Raw genomic sequence first — 18,073 nt, forward strand, 5'->3', positions numbered from 1 at the left:
TGTGATAATTATAATGTACCTTCTTATTGATTTGAACTATTATTAATGTGTTTTTGTATTTACAATCAATAATTATAAATCGATTACATATCAAACCCAATAAAAAAAATTCCAGGGGCAATGCCCCCGGAACCCCCACAATATTTTTGTCCCTATTGATTCAAATTCCTGGGTCCGGGAGACACTAATACCTCACCATGCATCCCTTCATGGTCCATGCCTCCAAATCTTATTACACATTACACGTGGCATCTCTTTCATATTCATCCGTCCAAATTTATGCACATGGCATCTCTTTCATATTCATCCGTCCAAATTTATTCACATGGTATCTCTTGCCTAACCTAAAAAAGAAGTCATTGTACATTGTTTTTTCTTTTTTTTTATCACATTTGAAAAGCACTTTTTTAGTTTAATGGGTTTTGGTCTGACAACTATTTGTACACATGGTATCGCTCACATGATAATGGTTTATCAACTGACAACTATTTGGAAAGAGTACATCAATTTTATATAAAGGTTGACATATATTTGTCTCTTTTTTTTATGAATTGTCAAGTATGTCTTGACTGTTTATATTTAGATTTAAAAAATTTTAAAAAATAGTTGTGTTAGTGTCATGCAGGCTTAGAGTGATAGATCAAGAAATACTGTGAACCGAATACTAGATTGAAATATAATAACTGTACGGATTATAGAAAAGAAAAAAAAATCAGTAAATAATGCAAACTGTTGGCGGGACATGACCTCGTGCTCGCAGAGAAATGTTGAATAAGGCGAGTCATGGAGGCCGGAGGGTTCTCTGCCATCCGTCCACCTAACCCTGTACACCTACAATTTATGGTGATTTTTGTGATTCCAATCCTCTACCTGACTACCTTTAAGTTAAAATATGAGTAGCACGTGCCACACAACTACCCAATAATATTTACCCGTTGGTACTTTTTTTACCTGGCGGACGAAGTCTTCAAAACTGATATTTTGCTGTGACACGCATCTTCGGTGACTCTCATCCAACGGGTAGCTGCCCCTCTTACCATATTCTTTCTTGGTTTTGGCGTTCGCGTGATCTTGAAACGGATCTACTGGAAGATTTCATGGGTGATGTTGAGTCAGATCCATCTTGCTTGAAATTTAATTTAATTGAAGGTTCTGCAACAAGATTTGATGTGTGGTATTTGAGATTGTAAAATCTGAATCGAACGTTATCTGCTACGTGTGACGGTGTGAAGAGCTTTTTTTTTAATTTTTTGTTGTGAATCCATGTGGGCCCAAAGTCATGTGATATTTATACGATATGATGACATTACCTCCCAACCAAATTTTAGATCCACGTATTTTTACCCAACTGGATTCTAATATCGTTGAGTGAAATGATCAGTTGGATCAAAATTTTTAAGTTAATCCGATGTATTATCAGATATCAGAATCGTCATAAAGGTTGATATTTTCTTGGGCCTAAGTATCTTTAAGTGAAACGGTTTAAAAATAATTAAAGTCAGTGCAGACCCGATGCATTCATCAGAGCTGATCTATTCAATTTGGATATTATCCCGAACTGAGATCATATTTTTTTGCGAAACCTAAGTCGGTAGGGGACTGGGGAATGTTAAGATACGAGTACCACGTGCCACAGACACTACCCAATATTACCGTTGCACCTTTTTTTCGTATTTATTAGTGTCTCTGGTTATTGTATTTGCGAACTTGAATGAAACAAAGACTCCCTCCACTCATCTCTCTCTGTCTTCTCTGCAATTCCTTTTCTTCTTCAAACTCCATTTCCACATTTTTTACGAAAAGGACGAGAAGATAAGCATTGCAACAATAAAATCACATAAACGCATTCACAAACGAAGCCGGACTCAATGGCTTTGGTCACGGTAACATCACCATTAGCCATATCCAAAATCTCCCCAAATTTACCTAGAGAATGGAAGAGATTGGATATTGGAACAGCTTGCGTTGTTTTTGCAGTGCATTGTCTTAGTCTTTTTGCGCCGTTTCAATTCAATTGGAGTGCGTTCTGGGTCGCTTTTGTGCTCTATGTGATCACGGGGCTTCTGGGTATTACTCTTTCTTTTCATAGAAATCTTACACACAGGAGTTTCAAGCTCCCCAAATGGCTGGAGTACTCGTTTGCATATTGTGGAGTTCAAGCACTTCAGGTGCGTATCCATGCATGCATTAATTTGGGTACTTGTTTAATGGAAGAGATTAAGTGTTTTGGGTTGTTTCAGGGGCCTCCAATTGATTGGGTGAGCGTTCATAGGTCCCATCACAAGTTTGGTGATTCTGAGAGAGACCCACATAGTCCCATTGAAGGCTTTTGGTATAGTCACATGAGTTGGCTCTTGTATAGAACATCTATCAGTAAAACGGTACAAATACATACTGTTCTTTTGAATCTCTTTCGTGTTATATAATAGTAATGTTTGTGTTGTTAATGTATGTTGATTGTCTACTTTCAGTGTCGAGAGCATAACAATGTTGGGGACTTGAAGAAGCAGCCATTCTATAGGTTTATGCAAAGAACCCATCATTTACATCCAATTGCATTAGGTGTTCTGCTTTATGCATTGGGAGGTTTTCCCTTCTTTGTGTGGGGAATGGTAAGGAATAATCAATCTTCCATATTTGTCTTTAATGATCTTATCTTTGAAAGTGCCTGGCTCTACTCATGCACGGAACGGAACTAGTGGTAGAGAGAAAATTTTGAATTGGTGGCTGCACCAGCCCAGTATATATTGATTTAAGTAAATTAATATTATATACCTGATTTAGGGATCTAAGACACCAAGTTTGTACAATTGCAGGCAGTGAGAATTGTTTGGGTGTGGCACATAACTTGGATGGTAAACTCTGTTTGCCATATATGGGGAAAGCAAGCATGGAAAACTGGAGATTTGTCCCGAAACAATTGGTATTTTATATATATATAAATTAAGTTACAACATCCTTATAATATCTAATAAGTTGTAAATTTTTGTTTACCTAGCAATCATATTCATTGGTTAAATATGAGTACTGTTTTATTAGGTTGGTGGCAGTGCTTTCATTTGGAGAGGGTTGGCATAATAACCACCATGCCTTTGAGTACTCTGCTCGACACGGCCTCGAATGGTGGCAACTTGACTTGACTTGGATTGTGGTTAGGCTTCTTCAAGCTGCAGGATTGGCCACCGAAGTGAAGCTGCCAAATGAAATGCAAAAACAGAGGATGGCCCTTCAACCATTGAAGAACTGTTAAAAGTACCCTAGGCTTGTTGCTTATAAATTGTGAGGCGCATATAGGTCTCTGCATAATGGGCTCCATTGGTGGACCGGGCGGGCCGTATGTTTTATATTGCGGCCCACAATAAGCCCCAGGACCCGGTTTGGTGGGCCTTTGTATGTTGTTTTAATATATAATTATATTTATAAAAAAAAGTGATAACTGCATTTTTTGCATTACTGTTAGTTGAAAACATCTCAACTATGTTGGCATCCTTTTACCAATCATTCGTATGCATTTTGTTATTGGAAAAAAAGGTACTATTGCACTAAGTTATTGCAAGATTGAAAGCTCTCTCATTAATCTCGTATTCTTCTACATTTTGCTCTTTTGTATTTCAGTCTTTTGCGCCTTAGGTAATCCATAAGATAAATTAGGTTGAAAATGAATTGCCCTCAAAACTAGCCGTCACATACTTGTTAGGAGAGGTTTTTTCTACATTTCAAGTAAAAAAAAAAGCTAGTTAGCTATTGTGCTACCAGGCTGGCCCGTCTTGAGCCATCCTCACGGGTCGTGTCAACCAAACCTGGTGGGTTGAAAATCTCAACCCAATGAAGACTATATGGACCGAGCCTTGTACGACTCATTGACATTGGTAAATGGGTCGTGTGGCCCCATCCCAAATGAGTTCGGCTAGTCCGAGATCACGGGCACCGGCCCGTTTACCATCTCTCTATCTCGAGCAATGCGATTACCACCTAGAGTAAAAAAAAAAGCGCAACAGGGCATAATATTTATGTTACAACATTACCTATGAAAATAATTGTTCAGAACAATCACGGATAGGGTCCTGCTATTAACAACGCATGTATGTGGGTCTGTGTATGTCCTGCTATTAACAACACATGTATGTGGGTCTGTCTATGTATGGGCTCTTTTGTTTTGTCTTAGATAGATCTTTAAGCCCGAAAAGAGAACTTTTAGTACCATACTTCTAGGCCCAAGCCCAGACCCATGAATGGATATGACAAGAACAAAGTGCCCATTTGATGTACAATTTTGCACTAGCACACCAAACAGCCATTTGGTGGCTCAAGTTGTCAGACCATTTTAATACTTCAAAATTGATGTTTTGTAATAGTTAAGATTCAACAATTTTGTGACAATTTTCTAGAAAATTGTATGAAATTTTTTATTTTTAATCTTTGCTTTAAATATGAAATTCCCTTAATGCCCTTTTAATAAATGCAAAGGCATATTAATATATTTTTAGTTTATTAAATTAATTAAAATATTTTTATTAATAATAAATATTTGTTTACAATATTACTATTAAATAATATTAAATATTTATTTTACTATTTAATTTAATTTGTTACAAGTTAAAACATAATACATCTTTACGTAATTTGCTACAATAACTTTAACAACATAAATGTTACCGACAAAAATACAATCAAACATTACCAACATTTCAGATAATATATTTGCAACTATTTTTTATTAGCATTTAAACTATCAGAATTAATGATATTCTCAAAATTGTCCACTAAACAAAACTAAAATAAAGAAAACCAGGAAGCTATCTCTAGAGATGTAATGTGAGCCGACCCAACACGCCCACACAACTGCCCGTTATTTATAAAAAAAAAAATGACAATTACATTTTACGATTACACTTTGTGATGACATCCCAACTAGGTTGACACCCTTCTATTAGTCATTGATGTGTATTTTGTAATCGGGAAAAAATATATACTATTGCACTAAGATATTGTTAGGTTGAAAATTCTCTCATTAATCTCGTCTTCTTCTACATTTTGCTCTTTCATATTTTCTTCTTTAGCCCTTAGTCAATCCATAAGGCAAATTGGGTTGAAAGTTATGAAATTGCTCCCAAAACTAGCCGTTATATAGTTGTGATGATAGAATAGAAGATGGAATTTGGCATTTGTACGTCTCCCTGGTTTTCGCTCTTCATGAGTATCAGAGTATGCGCCCTAAGTTCAGGTCTTAATCTTAGAGACAAGTCTTGGGATTGGGCTTTATTTGTTTCTTGTTATTTAGAAGCTTTGTTTTAGTCTTGGGTTGTTTATCTTACATCAGCCCATTCTTTTGTCCTTTAAGTTCTTGGCCCATTAGTATTTTCTTATTCAAAATAATTATTTTATTTTGTCTACGTCAACAGCCAAACGCTAGTTGTTTGTAATTGCATCTCTTATATTAGCGAAACGGTTGTCTGTACATGACACTTTTGAATGAATATGATTTAAACATTCTCTTATCTCTGGATTCTCCTTCTTCTTCTTCAATTGTTGTTTGAGACTTAGAATCTTCAAAGTATATCATGGTATCAGGGCACGATCCTACGTCAAGCTCGCAAGCAGCTACGGCACTATTTTCTACGATGACTTCAGAAACATTAAACATTAACTGGAGTTTCAGACCTGATGAGAGCTCAACTTCGTTCTTTAGGTATTGCTGCTTCAGCAGTTGGCATTCCAAGCCTTTCTTCAGGCGTCAATACAACTTCTATGGCAGGTTCAGTTTCACCTCCATTTGTTCCTACAATGAGCAATGCAAACATATCAAACTTTTGAAAGTCTTATCATATATTTCGTCGGGTATATAGGATGGTTCTGGTCAGAATATGAGTAGTGCCAGTGGTCTTAATTTTCCATCTTCTATTCTATCATGTGAGAAGAGTTTTTTTTTTTTTTACATTTTAAATAAATAAAAAAAAGAAAAAGAAAAGAAACTAGTTGTTGTGCTCCTAGGAGGACAGGGTCGGCCCGGGTCGAGCCTGCCAGACCTAGTGGGCTGGAAATCTTAACCCAACCCGTGAAGGTATGTGCAATTGCCGAAGCAACCAAAAGGGGCATAATAAAGAATGAAAAACTCACCAAGTGGATGCGGGAAACACGACCTTGTTTGTCTTTTTTCTCAATTTTTCATGGTTTCTGTACAAATACGGCTTTGTCAATAGACTCAACACCACACATACACTCAAATTTGTTCAAAATATTTAAGATATTTAGCTTATCATTTTATTTCAATGGTTTGAAATTATTTGCTTTAAAATAACGTATAGAAATTAAAACGGAAAATTTTCAAGTCGGTACTACTTGTAAAACTTTTGGACACTTAAATTCATTGTCTTCTTCCTCTAAGAACAACTACACTTCTTCTCTTTGTCTTTCATCTATCTTTACTGTTGTCCATTGTTATCCAACCTAAATTGAAACTCACATCACCACGAACATACTCCGACTTTACACCACCACCAACGGCCGTCCATTTGGTTGAAAATTGGAATACCGCGACCACCGCAAGACGAAAGCCTCAGATTGGACTGATTCCAACAACGGTTCGCTACACCACCATTACCGTTGGACTCCTTTCACTGTGACGCACAAAATGGCCACCGGATATGGTTGTCTAAAGAGTAACATTGGTCGGCCAATGTTACTATTTGAAAAAAAACTTCAAATCCGGTCGATTCTGGCGGTGGTTCGTCGTACCACAATCATAGTTGGACTACCGTAACAGGCTTTTGTAGGCTCTAAATAACAATCTGGACGATGGAGTATTAGCTGCACATAGTTGAACAATAAATCAGTTTAGAGTACATAAAATTCAAGATGACATAAAGATGTTCTGTATCAAAGATGTAAGGAACCAGCTTGTGTTAAACTCTAGGATTCTTTACTCCTGCTAAAGATTCCATCCCCAATATAAAATGGTTGACAATTTGTTGGAGATGGAGGAAGCTTGTTCGGGGACATCTCAGAGGGTGCTGAGAAGTCACCCATCTCATTCAATCAATTTTGTAAAAACATTAACAACAGTAACATTGTCATAATCACGTGAAATTTAACCGGGTGACTCGTTTTAGTGTGGTGATCAAGAATAGCAATCATGCTACTAACCCCCATGGCCCCATCATATTTTTAGCAAATTTCATTGTTTGGGGTCTCAAATAAACTTTTTAATGTTATAATATTAGTGTTTTGAAACAATAACATTAGACTAACATTTATTAAACAATGTCAATAAAAAAATATATTAGCATTATACCACATATGAGGAGAAGTTGTCTTGAAGCATTACACCCACATGCAACGACACAATTATAATGTTATTGTTTTGAAACAGTACCATTAGACTAATATCTAGTTGTGTTTTTTTAGGTCATTTGCTCTTGCAGGAAATACGACAAGGGTATTGTTTGTTAGTGATCCTTCAAAAGAAACTGAAATTCCAGGATTATCTCAACAAACACTAGAAGCACCATCGATCTTATCTCCAAAGTCAAGAGCTTCAGTAACAGCAGCCATAACAAATTCTATCTCCTCTATTTTATCTTCGTGAATAAAGTAACAATAACATAGAATTTGTTACATGTATTTAATCTTGTATGCTTACAGTCTTGTATATATATATATCTTGTGACACATACGAAAGATAAAATTTGGAAAACATTGGATCCTTTAGTTTTGTTATGGTATCGGAGCTTTTCTCTCTAACGAGCTAAGATCCTCTTCTATTTTTTTTTTCTCTTTCATCCCAAATGGCCTCCAACTCAGCCACCATTGCTACCACCAACTCATCCTCTACAGGCAACACAGCCACTATTGCTGCTGCCCTTTCTAATCCTACTCAAAGTCTAATAACGATTAATGCTGCTGCCCAGTTGCCCCTTAAGCTCACGCCACTCAACTATTTTTCATGGAAATCCCAATTCACTGCTCTTCTCTTTGGTTTGGATCTTCTAGGATATCTCGATGGCACTCTCTCGTGCCCCTCTTCAACGGTGACTCAAAATGATGCTACTAGTCCCAATCCAGATTATCTTCCATGGCGTAGACAAGATCAACTAATTCTTCATGCAATTCTTGCATCCCTAAGTGAAGCTGTTATACCACTAGTCTCTTCTGCAACATCAAGTCATGAAGCTTGGACTCGCTTATCTTGTCTCTATGCCAAGCGATCTACAACTCATATGATTCATTTGAAAGATAAACTCACTATGGTTAATCGTGGTTCTCTCTCTGTTACTGATTTTCTTGTTTCCATTAAGCAAATTGCAGATGAACTAACAGCTCTCGGTGCTCCTCCAAGTGATGCTGACCTTCTTGTCTATGCAACTCGTGGTCTGGGCCCAGCCTACAAGGAGCTTATCACTGCCCTTCGCACTCGAGACACTGTTGTTCCGTTCGAAGAACTGTTTGATAAGATCATTGACCATGAGACCTTCCTCCTTCACAATGACAAACACAACTCTGACTCTACTCCACCCACTACCAATTTAGCCAAACACACTCCATCTTCCCATCGGAATACAAAGCCAAACTTTCCTTCTCCTGCACCTGGCCTCCTTCCTCATCCTCCTACTACCATGAAACCATACAAATTTAACTCCACTAATAACAACCCAGTTGTTTGTCAGTTCTGCAATAAGCGCGGCCATGATGCCAAGCGTTGCTTCAAGCTTTTTCCAAATCTGCGCTCTCCACGTCCTACTGCCAATCACATTACTACTCAGTCTGCTCCACCCTCCTGGATAGTAGATTCGGGTGCTTCCCATCATGTTACCTCTCAGATGTCAAACTTGTCTCTGCATCAGCCTTATGAGGGTCCCGAAGATATTCAAATTGGTGATGGTTCAGGTTTACCTATCACTCATACTGGCATTGTTTCCATTTCCCCTTCTTTTACTCTTTCTAATGTTTTATGTGTGCCGTCTATTAAACGAAATTTACTATCTATCTCTAAATTCTGTCGATCCAATCACACATCTATTGAATTTTTTCCTTCTTATTTTGTTGTCAAGGATTTACGTACGGGGACTCCTCTACTCCGCGGAAGGAATAGACATGACCTTTATGAATGGCCGGTTGCGGCAGGTGTGCATACCAGTCCAACCGTGGCTTTCTCTACTGGTACCACTGTGTCTGCATCCCTGGTGATCTGGCATGGGCGTCTTGGCCATCCGTCTCTACAAATATTAAATTCTCTTGCTCAGTCTGGTTTAGTGTCGCTTTCCTCTTCCATTCCTTCAAATTTTATTTGTCAGTCGTGTTTATGTAATAAAAGCCAACGTTTACCGTTTGGTGAATCTACTTTAGAGAGTCATGGGCCTCTTGATTTAATTTACTCTGATGTTTGGGGACCTTCCCCTATTCAATCTGTTAATGGTTTTAATTATTATGTGATTTTTGTGGACCATTTCACCAAGTATGTTTGGCTCTACCCCATGCGTCTCAAATCTGATGTGTTTACCATTTTTCGTCAATATAAAGCTGTGGTTGAAAATTTTTTTCAACGTCCTCTAATTTCTGTCTATTCGGATGGTGGTGGCGAATTTACTGCTCTAAAAGATTTTCTTAGTACAATGGGTGTTCAACATCTTAAAACCCCACTTCATACCCCTCAACACAATGGGACTGCTGAGAGACGTCACAAACACATTGTTGACACTGGTCTCACTCTTCTTCATCAAGCACATCTACCTCCAAAATATTGGTCTTATGCTTTTCAAGCTGCAGTTTATTTAATTAATCGACTTCCCACTCCCATAATAAATTTCATCTCTCCTTATGAAAAATTATTTCTCCGGCAGCCCAATTACAATAAATTAAAAGTTTTTGGTTGTCTATGCTTTCCTTGGTTAAAACCATATACTTCCAACAAACTTGAACCCAAATCTTCTCCTTGTATTTTTCTTGGCTACTCTCCCAATCAAAGTGCCTATTTTTGTTTGGATACTATAACAAATAAAATTTATACCTCTCGACATGTTCGTTTTGTTGAAACTGTGTTTCCTTATTCCAAACTTTCTTCTGCTGATATGTCCACTAATTCTACCTCCATTCATTCTTGGAACTTACCCATTGTCTCTTTCCCTACCCAATCTATGCCCTTGACCAATGCCATGCCACACTCACCAGTAGAGGACACCACGGCAGCACCCTTGCAAGTCTTGCCGCAACATGTCAACACGTCATTGTCACCACCTTCTGCAGAGTCAGGTACTCCTTTTACTACTTCCTCTCCTGTAAATAATTTTCCTTTACCTCTAGTCACTACTACTCTTGATGCCAGTTCTTCTCCTGCCAAATCATCATCACCACATCACGTACATCAAATACCAACAAACCCCACTACTTCTATCCCACCTTCTCACCCCATGACAACTCGCTCCAAAAATAACATCTTCAAACCCAAGTCTCTCTATCACACAACTACAAACCATCCCCTCCCCGAATCTGTTGAACCCACCTGTGTCACCCAAGCCTCCAAAAATGTGGGATGGAGGCAGGCCATGTCTGATGAGATTACCGCACTTCTTCGAATTTTGTATGTGTTACAAGATATATATATATACAAGACTGTAAGCATACAAGATTAAATACATGTAACAAATTCTATGTTGCTGTTACTTTATTCACGAAGATAAAATAGAGGAGATAGAATTTGTTGTGGCTGCTGTTACTGAAGCTCTTGACTTTGGAGATAAGATCGATGGTGCTTCTAGTGTTTGTTGAGATAATCCTGGAATTTCAGTTTCTGTTGAAGGTTCACTAACATTGTTTATAATGTTAATGTTTTTAAAAATAAAAAATATTAACATTATACTCATATGCAACAACACAGTTATAATGTTATTGTTTTGAAACAGTAAAATTAAACTAACACGTTTATATATTCACTTGGAATAGAGCAATTTCACCCTTGTGCTGATACAACTGAAGATTGTATCATAAACCTATAGATGTACTGCAACCCATAGTTGGAGAAACAAAATTGCTCCCTAATGCTCGGTTTGTTTGAAGGAAAATCAACCTCCTGAAATTATTTTCCTAACGTTGTAGTGTTTGGAGACAAGAAAACAAAATTAGTCAAACAAAATTTAAGTCAACTCAAAATAAGGAGTTGTAAGATGGAAAACAACTTCCCTTATTATCCTTGGGATGTTGTTTTTCCCACAATAATAAACTGATTGTTAAGCTAATTTTTTTTTGCTCAATATCACGTGGGACTCGGAGGAACTTTTAGGTCAATTAAAATTGTACCTTATATATATAATAAGACATTAAAATTATACATCTTATATGTATATATATGAAAAATCTTAATTTGAAAATATTAATTTTAACAAGTTTTATTACTGTGATTGTGAATATATTCTATTAGAGAATGTACTGAGCATATACTTGTATACACCGATCATTTATAGTTATATACATATCCACATATATAGTGAAATGAGGTAATATTGGATGTGTTTGTACATAAAAAGCATAAAAGAAGTTGGATTATTCTGTATTTTGTTGGATTATTGTCTCAGAATAGAATTTAATATTTGCGTCTTATAGTTGCTATGTATTCACACATTGATAAGTAAATGTATACACACATTATAGAAAATAATAATGTTGTACTTCAAATTTATGTTTTCCACCAAACAAACAATAGAAAACATTAGCAATTTTTTTGTTCAAACACTAGAAATTAGTTGTTTTTCCATGATAATTATTTTTTTGAGATATATTTTCCATGAGATGTTAGTTTTCCTCCAAACAAACGGAGCAAAAGTTCTGTTTTGATGATGATAAAAGCACAGATCCATAATATTTACCGCAACTATTGAACCCCAAATCAAAGGCTGAGGAGGCTTCTTGTTCTCTTTGGTCATACTTCTCAGTATATACCGTGGCGTCTAGATAGCCCTCTCCACTGAGTATGCAACAGATATCGACTTTCTCAAGCTCTTAATCTTCTTTGTGTCCCTTCTCTTCGCAGAGTACTCTTCATAGAACCTGCCTCGCTCCAATGACGGAGATGTGTCTGTGAACCGGCTGGTGTTTCTCCCAGCAGTGCCTCCCAGTTCTATGTAGGGTTACTAATGTAATTTGGCCATTCTAGTGATAGTTAAATGTCCAACATTGTTTTTACTATACCTAGATGTCCAAAAGTTATTTTTTGAATACCGACATGGAATTGTCCCATAAAGAAAACCGATAAGCTATCTCTAGATATTTAATGTGGGCTGGCCCGGCATACCCACATGGAGGCCCGCTATTTATAAAAAAATTATGGCAATTACATTTTACAATTACACTTTGTGATGACATTCCAACTAGGTTGACACCCATTTATCAATCATTCATGTGTAATTTGTAATCGGGAAAAAATATCTACTATTGTACTAAAATATTGTTAGGTTGAAAACTCTCTCATTAATCTAGTCTAGGGCTGGAATTGGGTCGGGTCGATTGGTTATTGACCAATTATCTGCCCAATCCAACCAATCGACTTTGCCCAAATATAAAACCATTATCGGTTGGGCCTTTATGGGTCGAGTAATGGTTGGCAATCAAGTTTTTCGGTTGGTTGCTAGTTCAGGTAAAAGGTACACTAGACATTTTTTTTTGCTAGCTAAATAATATCGGTTGGTTGAAAATTGAAAGTGTCCACTCAACTATCAAACATAATTTGTGAGACTGATAGTGTGATAAACACTCGAACAACTGTTGAAGACTTAACCACAATAGATTGACCAACCAATAAAAAAATTCGAACCAAAACAATTATAGAGAAGTAAATCAAAACAATAAAGAACACAAGAAATTTACGAAGTTCGGCAATAGCCAATGTCTATGGACAACAGAGATTGAGTATTCACTAAAAATTGCATTAGACATGATTGCGCCAGCACTCTCAGGAGTGAAACACACCAATTTCACTCAAATTGGTGCTCGAGGAAGGCCTCTCTAATCAAGACGAAACTTTTTCTTTGGGCCAAAATTCTACAAGATAAATATTATTTGTATCCCATTTTTTATTAAATACATCCCATTAACTCTTTAAAAACACATTAAAATTGGGTGTATTTAACAAAAAATGGAATACAAATAATGTTCATCATTCCACAATTTCTGAATCACATACCAAAACTTGGGATGGCTACATTACAAGTGAGGACGTGAGGCCCATAGCATGCCCACAACCAAGCCTTGGCATTTGTCAGATTTGTACAAGTGCATGAATATGCCCATAACTCAAGCCCCGGCATTTGTCAGATTCTTACAAGTGCATGAATGGCCATAAGAGCATCACAGTAAAAAAAATAAATATCCAACACTTCAAAATCATTATCTCTCTTCTCCTCTCTCCTATATGACACAATTTAATTGGGTAAGTGGATCACACAATAAATAATATTCATCAACACTCCATACATTACAACATTTTATATTCATTTTCTCTATTGTCTCTCTCTCTCTTTTTATTATCTCTCTTCCTTTTCATTATTTATCTCTCTTTTTTCATCATCTCTGTTCATTATTCATCAACTATATATATACTCCAACTCTCAAGTATCATTTTTCCACAACTAATTTTTCAAGTGTCATTTTTAATTCATTGTGTGTATGTAGCTCTATACTTATCAAAAAAGTAACATTTCAAGTACTTGAAATCCATTATACCCATTGTGAACATCTAACACTTAACTTATCAAGAAAATATCATCTCAAGTACTCCAAAATCATCCCATTATGAATGCTCTAACCATGAAACAAAGGGTCCATTTGGGCAACTATTTTGCACGACAATTTATTGTATTCGTACTTTGACACACCAAACAACTTTTTCTTACCGGTAAACTGAGATAATTTTATGACAATATATTGTCGTTTGAAAAAAATCTCTATTTGAACAATTCTGTAATTTTGTTGTAACGTTTTTTCCATTTGTACCCTCGATTTTATTTGAATTGACCAAATTGTCCTCTCTCGTCTCCCTCTCCCCCTCTTCTAATGCGATCTCTCTCCTCTCTTCCCTCAAGAGCCTCTGCTTCTCAGTCCAAGTCTTCTCTTCCGAGAAGTTATTCACGAAAGGCTGCTTCCAAAACTCACTCTCTTCATGCTTCCAATACTCCTCTTTTTATTCTAGTGCTGCATGTGGCAATGAGTTCCCATTTGAAGTAGAGACCTGTGATTGAGTTGTGAAACATGGATATGGACTATGGAGATAAAAGGGGTCAAAGATGGGGGTTATGTGACGAATTTATTTGTGGGTTCTTCTCATGTGGGAAGATCTGATACAAAAAGAAAAAAAAAGGATGGGAGCTTGGATGCGAGGCTTCACTGGAACGGAGAAGAAATTAATCTATGTAAGAGAGAAACGAACGGAAATCAATAAATGAATTTTGGCTAAAATAAATAAATATAGTGGGCTAAAATAAAATAAATAAAATAATCTAACAAATAAGTAAGAAATTATTTTTATTTTATTTTAATATACAATGTATTTTATTTGAATAAAATATATAATACCCCTACAAATAATATACACAATAATTTTAATAATATATATATTACAAACAAAAGTATAATCAAAAACCAATCAACATTTCAATTATCATGTTTACTATCATTTATTATCATCGTTTATTATCTATCATATATTTTATTATTAAAATTGTGCGTCAAGCCAATCCAAAAAATAAATAATGCAAACTGTTGATGGGACATAACCTCGTGCTCGCAGAGAAATGTTGAATAAGGCGAGTCATGGAGGCCGGAGGGTCGTCTGCCATCCGTCCACCTAACCTTGTACACCTAAAATTTAAGGTGATTTTTGTGATTCCAATCCTCTACCTGACTACCTTTATGTTAAAATATGAGTAGCATGTGCCACACAACTACCCAATATTTACCCCATGGTACTTTTTTACCTGGCGTTCGCGTGATCTTGAAACGGATCTACTGGAAGATTTCATGGGTGATGTTGAGTCAGATCCATCTTGAAATTTAATTTAATTGAAGGTTCTGCAAGAAGATTTGATGTGTGGTATTGAGATTGTAAAATCTGAATCGAACGTTAAATCTGCTACATGTGGGCCCAAAGTCATGTGATATTTATATGATACGATGACATTGCCTCCCAACCAAATTTTAGATCCAAGTATTTTTACCCAACTGGATTTAAGTACCGTTGAGTGAGATGGTCCAATTGAATCAAAACTTTTAAGGTAATCCAATGTATCCTCAGTGATCTAGAACACTATAAAATTTAATATTTTCTTGGGTTTAAATATCTTTAAATGAGATGACTTAAGAATAATTAAAGTTGTGCGAACCCGATCAACCCAATTTGGATATTATCCCGGACTTGTATCATATCATCAATTTATATATATAAAATGGAAGCCTTAAGGATGCTTCTCCTTGAATTGTGGAGAATAACAAAAAGAGGGGTAAAAAGCTTCCCCTTAATTGTAGGAAAATCATCAATGCTAATAATAAAAATCCGTCAAAAATTAAATAAACATAAGATTAAAGATGTTAAAAAATTAAATAAATATAATATTAAAGATGTTAATTATGGAAAAATCAATGTTATGTCAATGATAACCAAATTAAATGTACATAAATACTATTAGGAACAACAAAAAGTGATAAAAGATGTAAAATAATGAAAAGTAACAGCTAAGCACCAATTAATGTGCATAAAAACTATTATGCATAGAATGTTGTCCATACATATGTTTTTGATGACCTTTGCCATATTGGAGAAAAAACAACATTTGAACATATTTTTTCCTTATGCATTAAATTTCTTGCTCCCTCTTAAAAAATTATTTCTATTAAGAAAAATGTATTATAGTTATTTGTTCATCTCACAATTATCTTCATTTTCTACAATTCAAACTCTGCTATTCATTATGGTAACAAAGTATCAAAAAATTATCAAAAATCTTTATTTTTCAAACTAGCCGCGCAAAGCGCGGGCATGCAAATAGTTTTTATGTGAAACCCAAGTTGGTGGGGGGATTGGGGAATGTTAAGATATGAGTACCACGTGTCACACACACTACCCAATATTACCGTTGTACATTTTTTTCCTATTTATTAGTGTATGTGGTAATTGTATTTGCCAACTTGAATGAAACAAAGACTCCCTCCACGCTTCATCTCTCTCTGTCTTCTCTGCAATTCCTTTTCTTCTTCAAACTCCATTTCCGCACTTTTTACGAAAAGGACGAGAAGACGAGTATTTCAACAATAAAATCACATAAACGCATTCACAAACGAAGCCTTACTCAATGGCTTTGGTCACGGTAACATCACCATTATCCATATCCAAAATCCCCCCAAATATACCTGGAGAATGGAAGAGATTGGATATTGGAACAGCTTGCGTTGTTTTTGCAGTGCATTGTCTAAGTCTTTTTGCGCCGTTTCAATTCAATTGGAGTGCGTTCTGGGTCGCTTTTGTGCTCTATGTGATCACGGGGCTTCTGGGTATTACTCTTTCTTTTCATAGAAATCTTACACACAGGAGTTTCAAGCTCCCCAAATGGCTGGAGTACTCGTTTGCATATTGTGGAGTTCAAGCACTTCAGGTGCGTATCCATGTATGCATTAATTTTGGTACTTGTTTAATGGAAGAGATTAAGTGTTTTGGGTTGTTTCAGGGGCCTCCAATTGATTGGGTGAGCGTTCATAAGTCCCATCACCAGTTTGGTGATTCTGAGAGAGATCCACATAGCCCCATTGAAGGCTTTTGGTATAGTCACATGGGTTGGCTCTTGTATAGAACATCTATCAGTAAAACGGTACAAATACATACTGTTCTTTCGAATCTCTTTCATGTTATATAATAGTAGTGTTTGTGTTGTTAATGTATGTTGATTGACTACTTTCAGTGTCGAGAGCATAACAATGTTGGGGACTTGAAGAAACAGCCATTCTATAGGTTTATGCAAAGAACCCATCATTTACATCCAATTCCATTAGGTGTTTTGCTTTATGCATTGGGAGGATTTCCCTTCCTTGTGTGGGGAATGGTAAGGAATAATCAATCTTCCATATTTGTCTTTAATGATCTTATATATCTTTCAAAATGCCTGGCTCTACTCATGCAAGGAACTAGTGGTAGACAAAGAAAATTTCGAATTGGTGACTGCGCCAGACCAGTATATATTGATTTAAGAAAATTTCTATTATATACCTGATTCAGGGATCTAAGACAGCAAATTTATACAATTGCAGGGAGTGAGAATTGTTTGGTTGTGGCACATAACTTGGATGGTAAACTCTGTTTGTCACATATGGGGAAAGCAACCATGGAAAACTCGCGATTTGTCTCGAAACAATTGGTATTTTATATATATATATATATATATATATAATTAAGTTACAACATCCTTATAATATCTAATAAGTTGTAAATTTTTGTTTACCTAGCAATCATATTCATTGGTTAAATATGAGTACTGTTTAATTAGGTTGGTGGTAGTGCTTTCATTTGGAGAGGGTTGGCATAATAACCACCATGCCTTTGAGTACTCTGCTCGACACGGCCTCGAATGGTGGCAACTTGACTTGACTTGGATTGTGGTTAGGCTTCTTCAAGCTGCAGGATTGGCCACCGAAGTGAAGCTGCCAAATGAAATGCAAAAACAGAGGATGGCCCTTCAACCATTGAAGAACTGTTAAAAGTACCCTAGGTTTGTTGCTTATAAATTACGAAGCGCATATGGGTCTACTATGTATAATGGGCTCTCATGTTTGTATTGGACATGTCTTTAAGCCTAGAACTTAAAACCTTTAGTACCATACTTACTTATAGGCCTAGGCCCAGGCCCATAAATAGATGAGAACAAAATAAAGGAAACCGGTAAGTCATCTCTAGAGACCGGCTCGGCCAGCCTCGGCACACCTGCGTGGTGGCCCGTTCCCTTGGTGGACCGGGCTGGCCCGTATGTTATATATTGCGGCCCACAATAAGCCCCAGGACCCGGTTTGGTGGGCCTTCGTATGTTGTATTAATATATAATTATATTTA

General features: G+C 36.4%; 2 protein-coding genes across 2 annotated transcripts; both read left to right on the plus strand.

The window, feature by feature from the left end:
- Positions 1-1,707: 1,707 nt before the first annotated feature.
- LOC120011350 (palmitoyl-monogalactosyldiacylglycerol delta-7 desaturase, chloroplastic-like) lies at positions 1,708-3,450 on the plus strand. Its single transcript, XM_038862448.1, has 5 exons — positions 1,708-2,168; positions 2,241-2,381; positions 2,472-2,612; positions 2,817-2,923; positions 3,040-3,450. Exons 1-5 carry the CDS (start codon positions 1,869-1,871, stop codon positions 3,248-3,250), a joined length of 900 nt encoding a protein of 299 aa, XP_038718376.1. The 5' UTR covers positions 1,708-1,868; the 3' UTR covers positions 3,251-3,450.
- A 12,718-nt stretch (positions 3,451-16,168) lies between these two features.
- LOC120010631 (palmitoyl-monogalactosyldiacylglycerol delta-7 desaturase, chloroplastic-like) lies at positions 16,169-18,073 on the plus strand. Its single transcript, XM_038861422.1, has 5 exons — positions 16,169-16,628; positions 16,701-16,841; positions 16,932-17,072; positions 17,278-17,384; positions 17,514-18,073. Exons 1-5 carry the CDS (start codon positions 16,329-16,331, stop codon positions 17,722-17,724), a joined length of 900 nt encoding a protein of 299 aa, XP_038717350.1. The 5' UTR covers positions 16,169-16,328; the 3' UTR covers positions 17,725-18,073.

This window comes from Tripterygium wilfordii, chromosome 12, assembly GCF_013401445.1.
Source record: "Tripterygium wilfordii isolate XIE 37 chromosome 12, ASM1340144v1, whole genome shotgun sequence".
Taxonomy (NCBI): Eukaryota; Viridiplantae; Streptophyta; class Magnoliopsida; order Celastrales; family Celastraceae; genus Tripterygium; species Tripterygium wilfordii.

Bases quoted from the DNA above. Each gene is read 5' to 3' on its own strand.
- LOC120010631 (XM_038861422.1), top strand. From the start codon at position 16,329: ATGGCTTTGGTCACGGTAACATCACCATTATCCATATCCAAAATCCCC. The intron at 16,842-16,931 runs GTACAAATACAT...GACTACTTTCAG, and splicing joins GAACATCTATCAGTAAAACG to TGTCGAGAGCATAACAATGT. The intron at 17,385-17,513 runs GTATTTTATATA...CTGTTTAATTAG, and splicing joins GATTTGTCTCGAAACAATTG to GTTGGTGGTAGTGCTTTCAT.
- LOC120011350 (XM_038862448.1), top strand. From the start codon at position 1,869: ATGGCTTTGGTCACGGTAACATCACCATTAGCCATATCCAAAATCTCC. The intron at 2,169-2,240 runs GTGCGTATCCAT...GGGTTGTTTCAG, and splicing joins GTGGAGTTCAAGCACTTCAG to GGGCCTCCAATTGATTGGGT. The intron at 2,613-2,816 runs GTAAGGAATAAT...GTACAATTGCAG, and splicing joins CCTTCTTTGTGTGGGGAATG to GCAGTGAGAATTGTTTGGGT.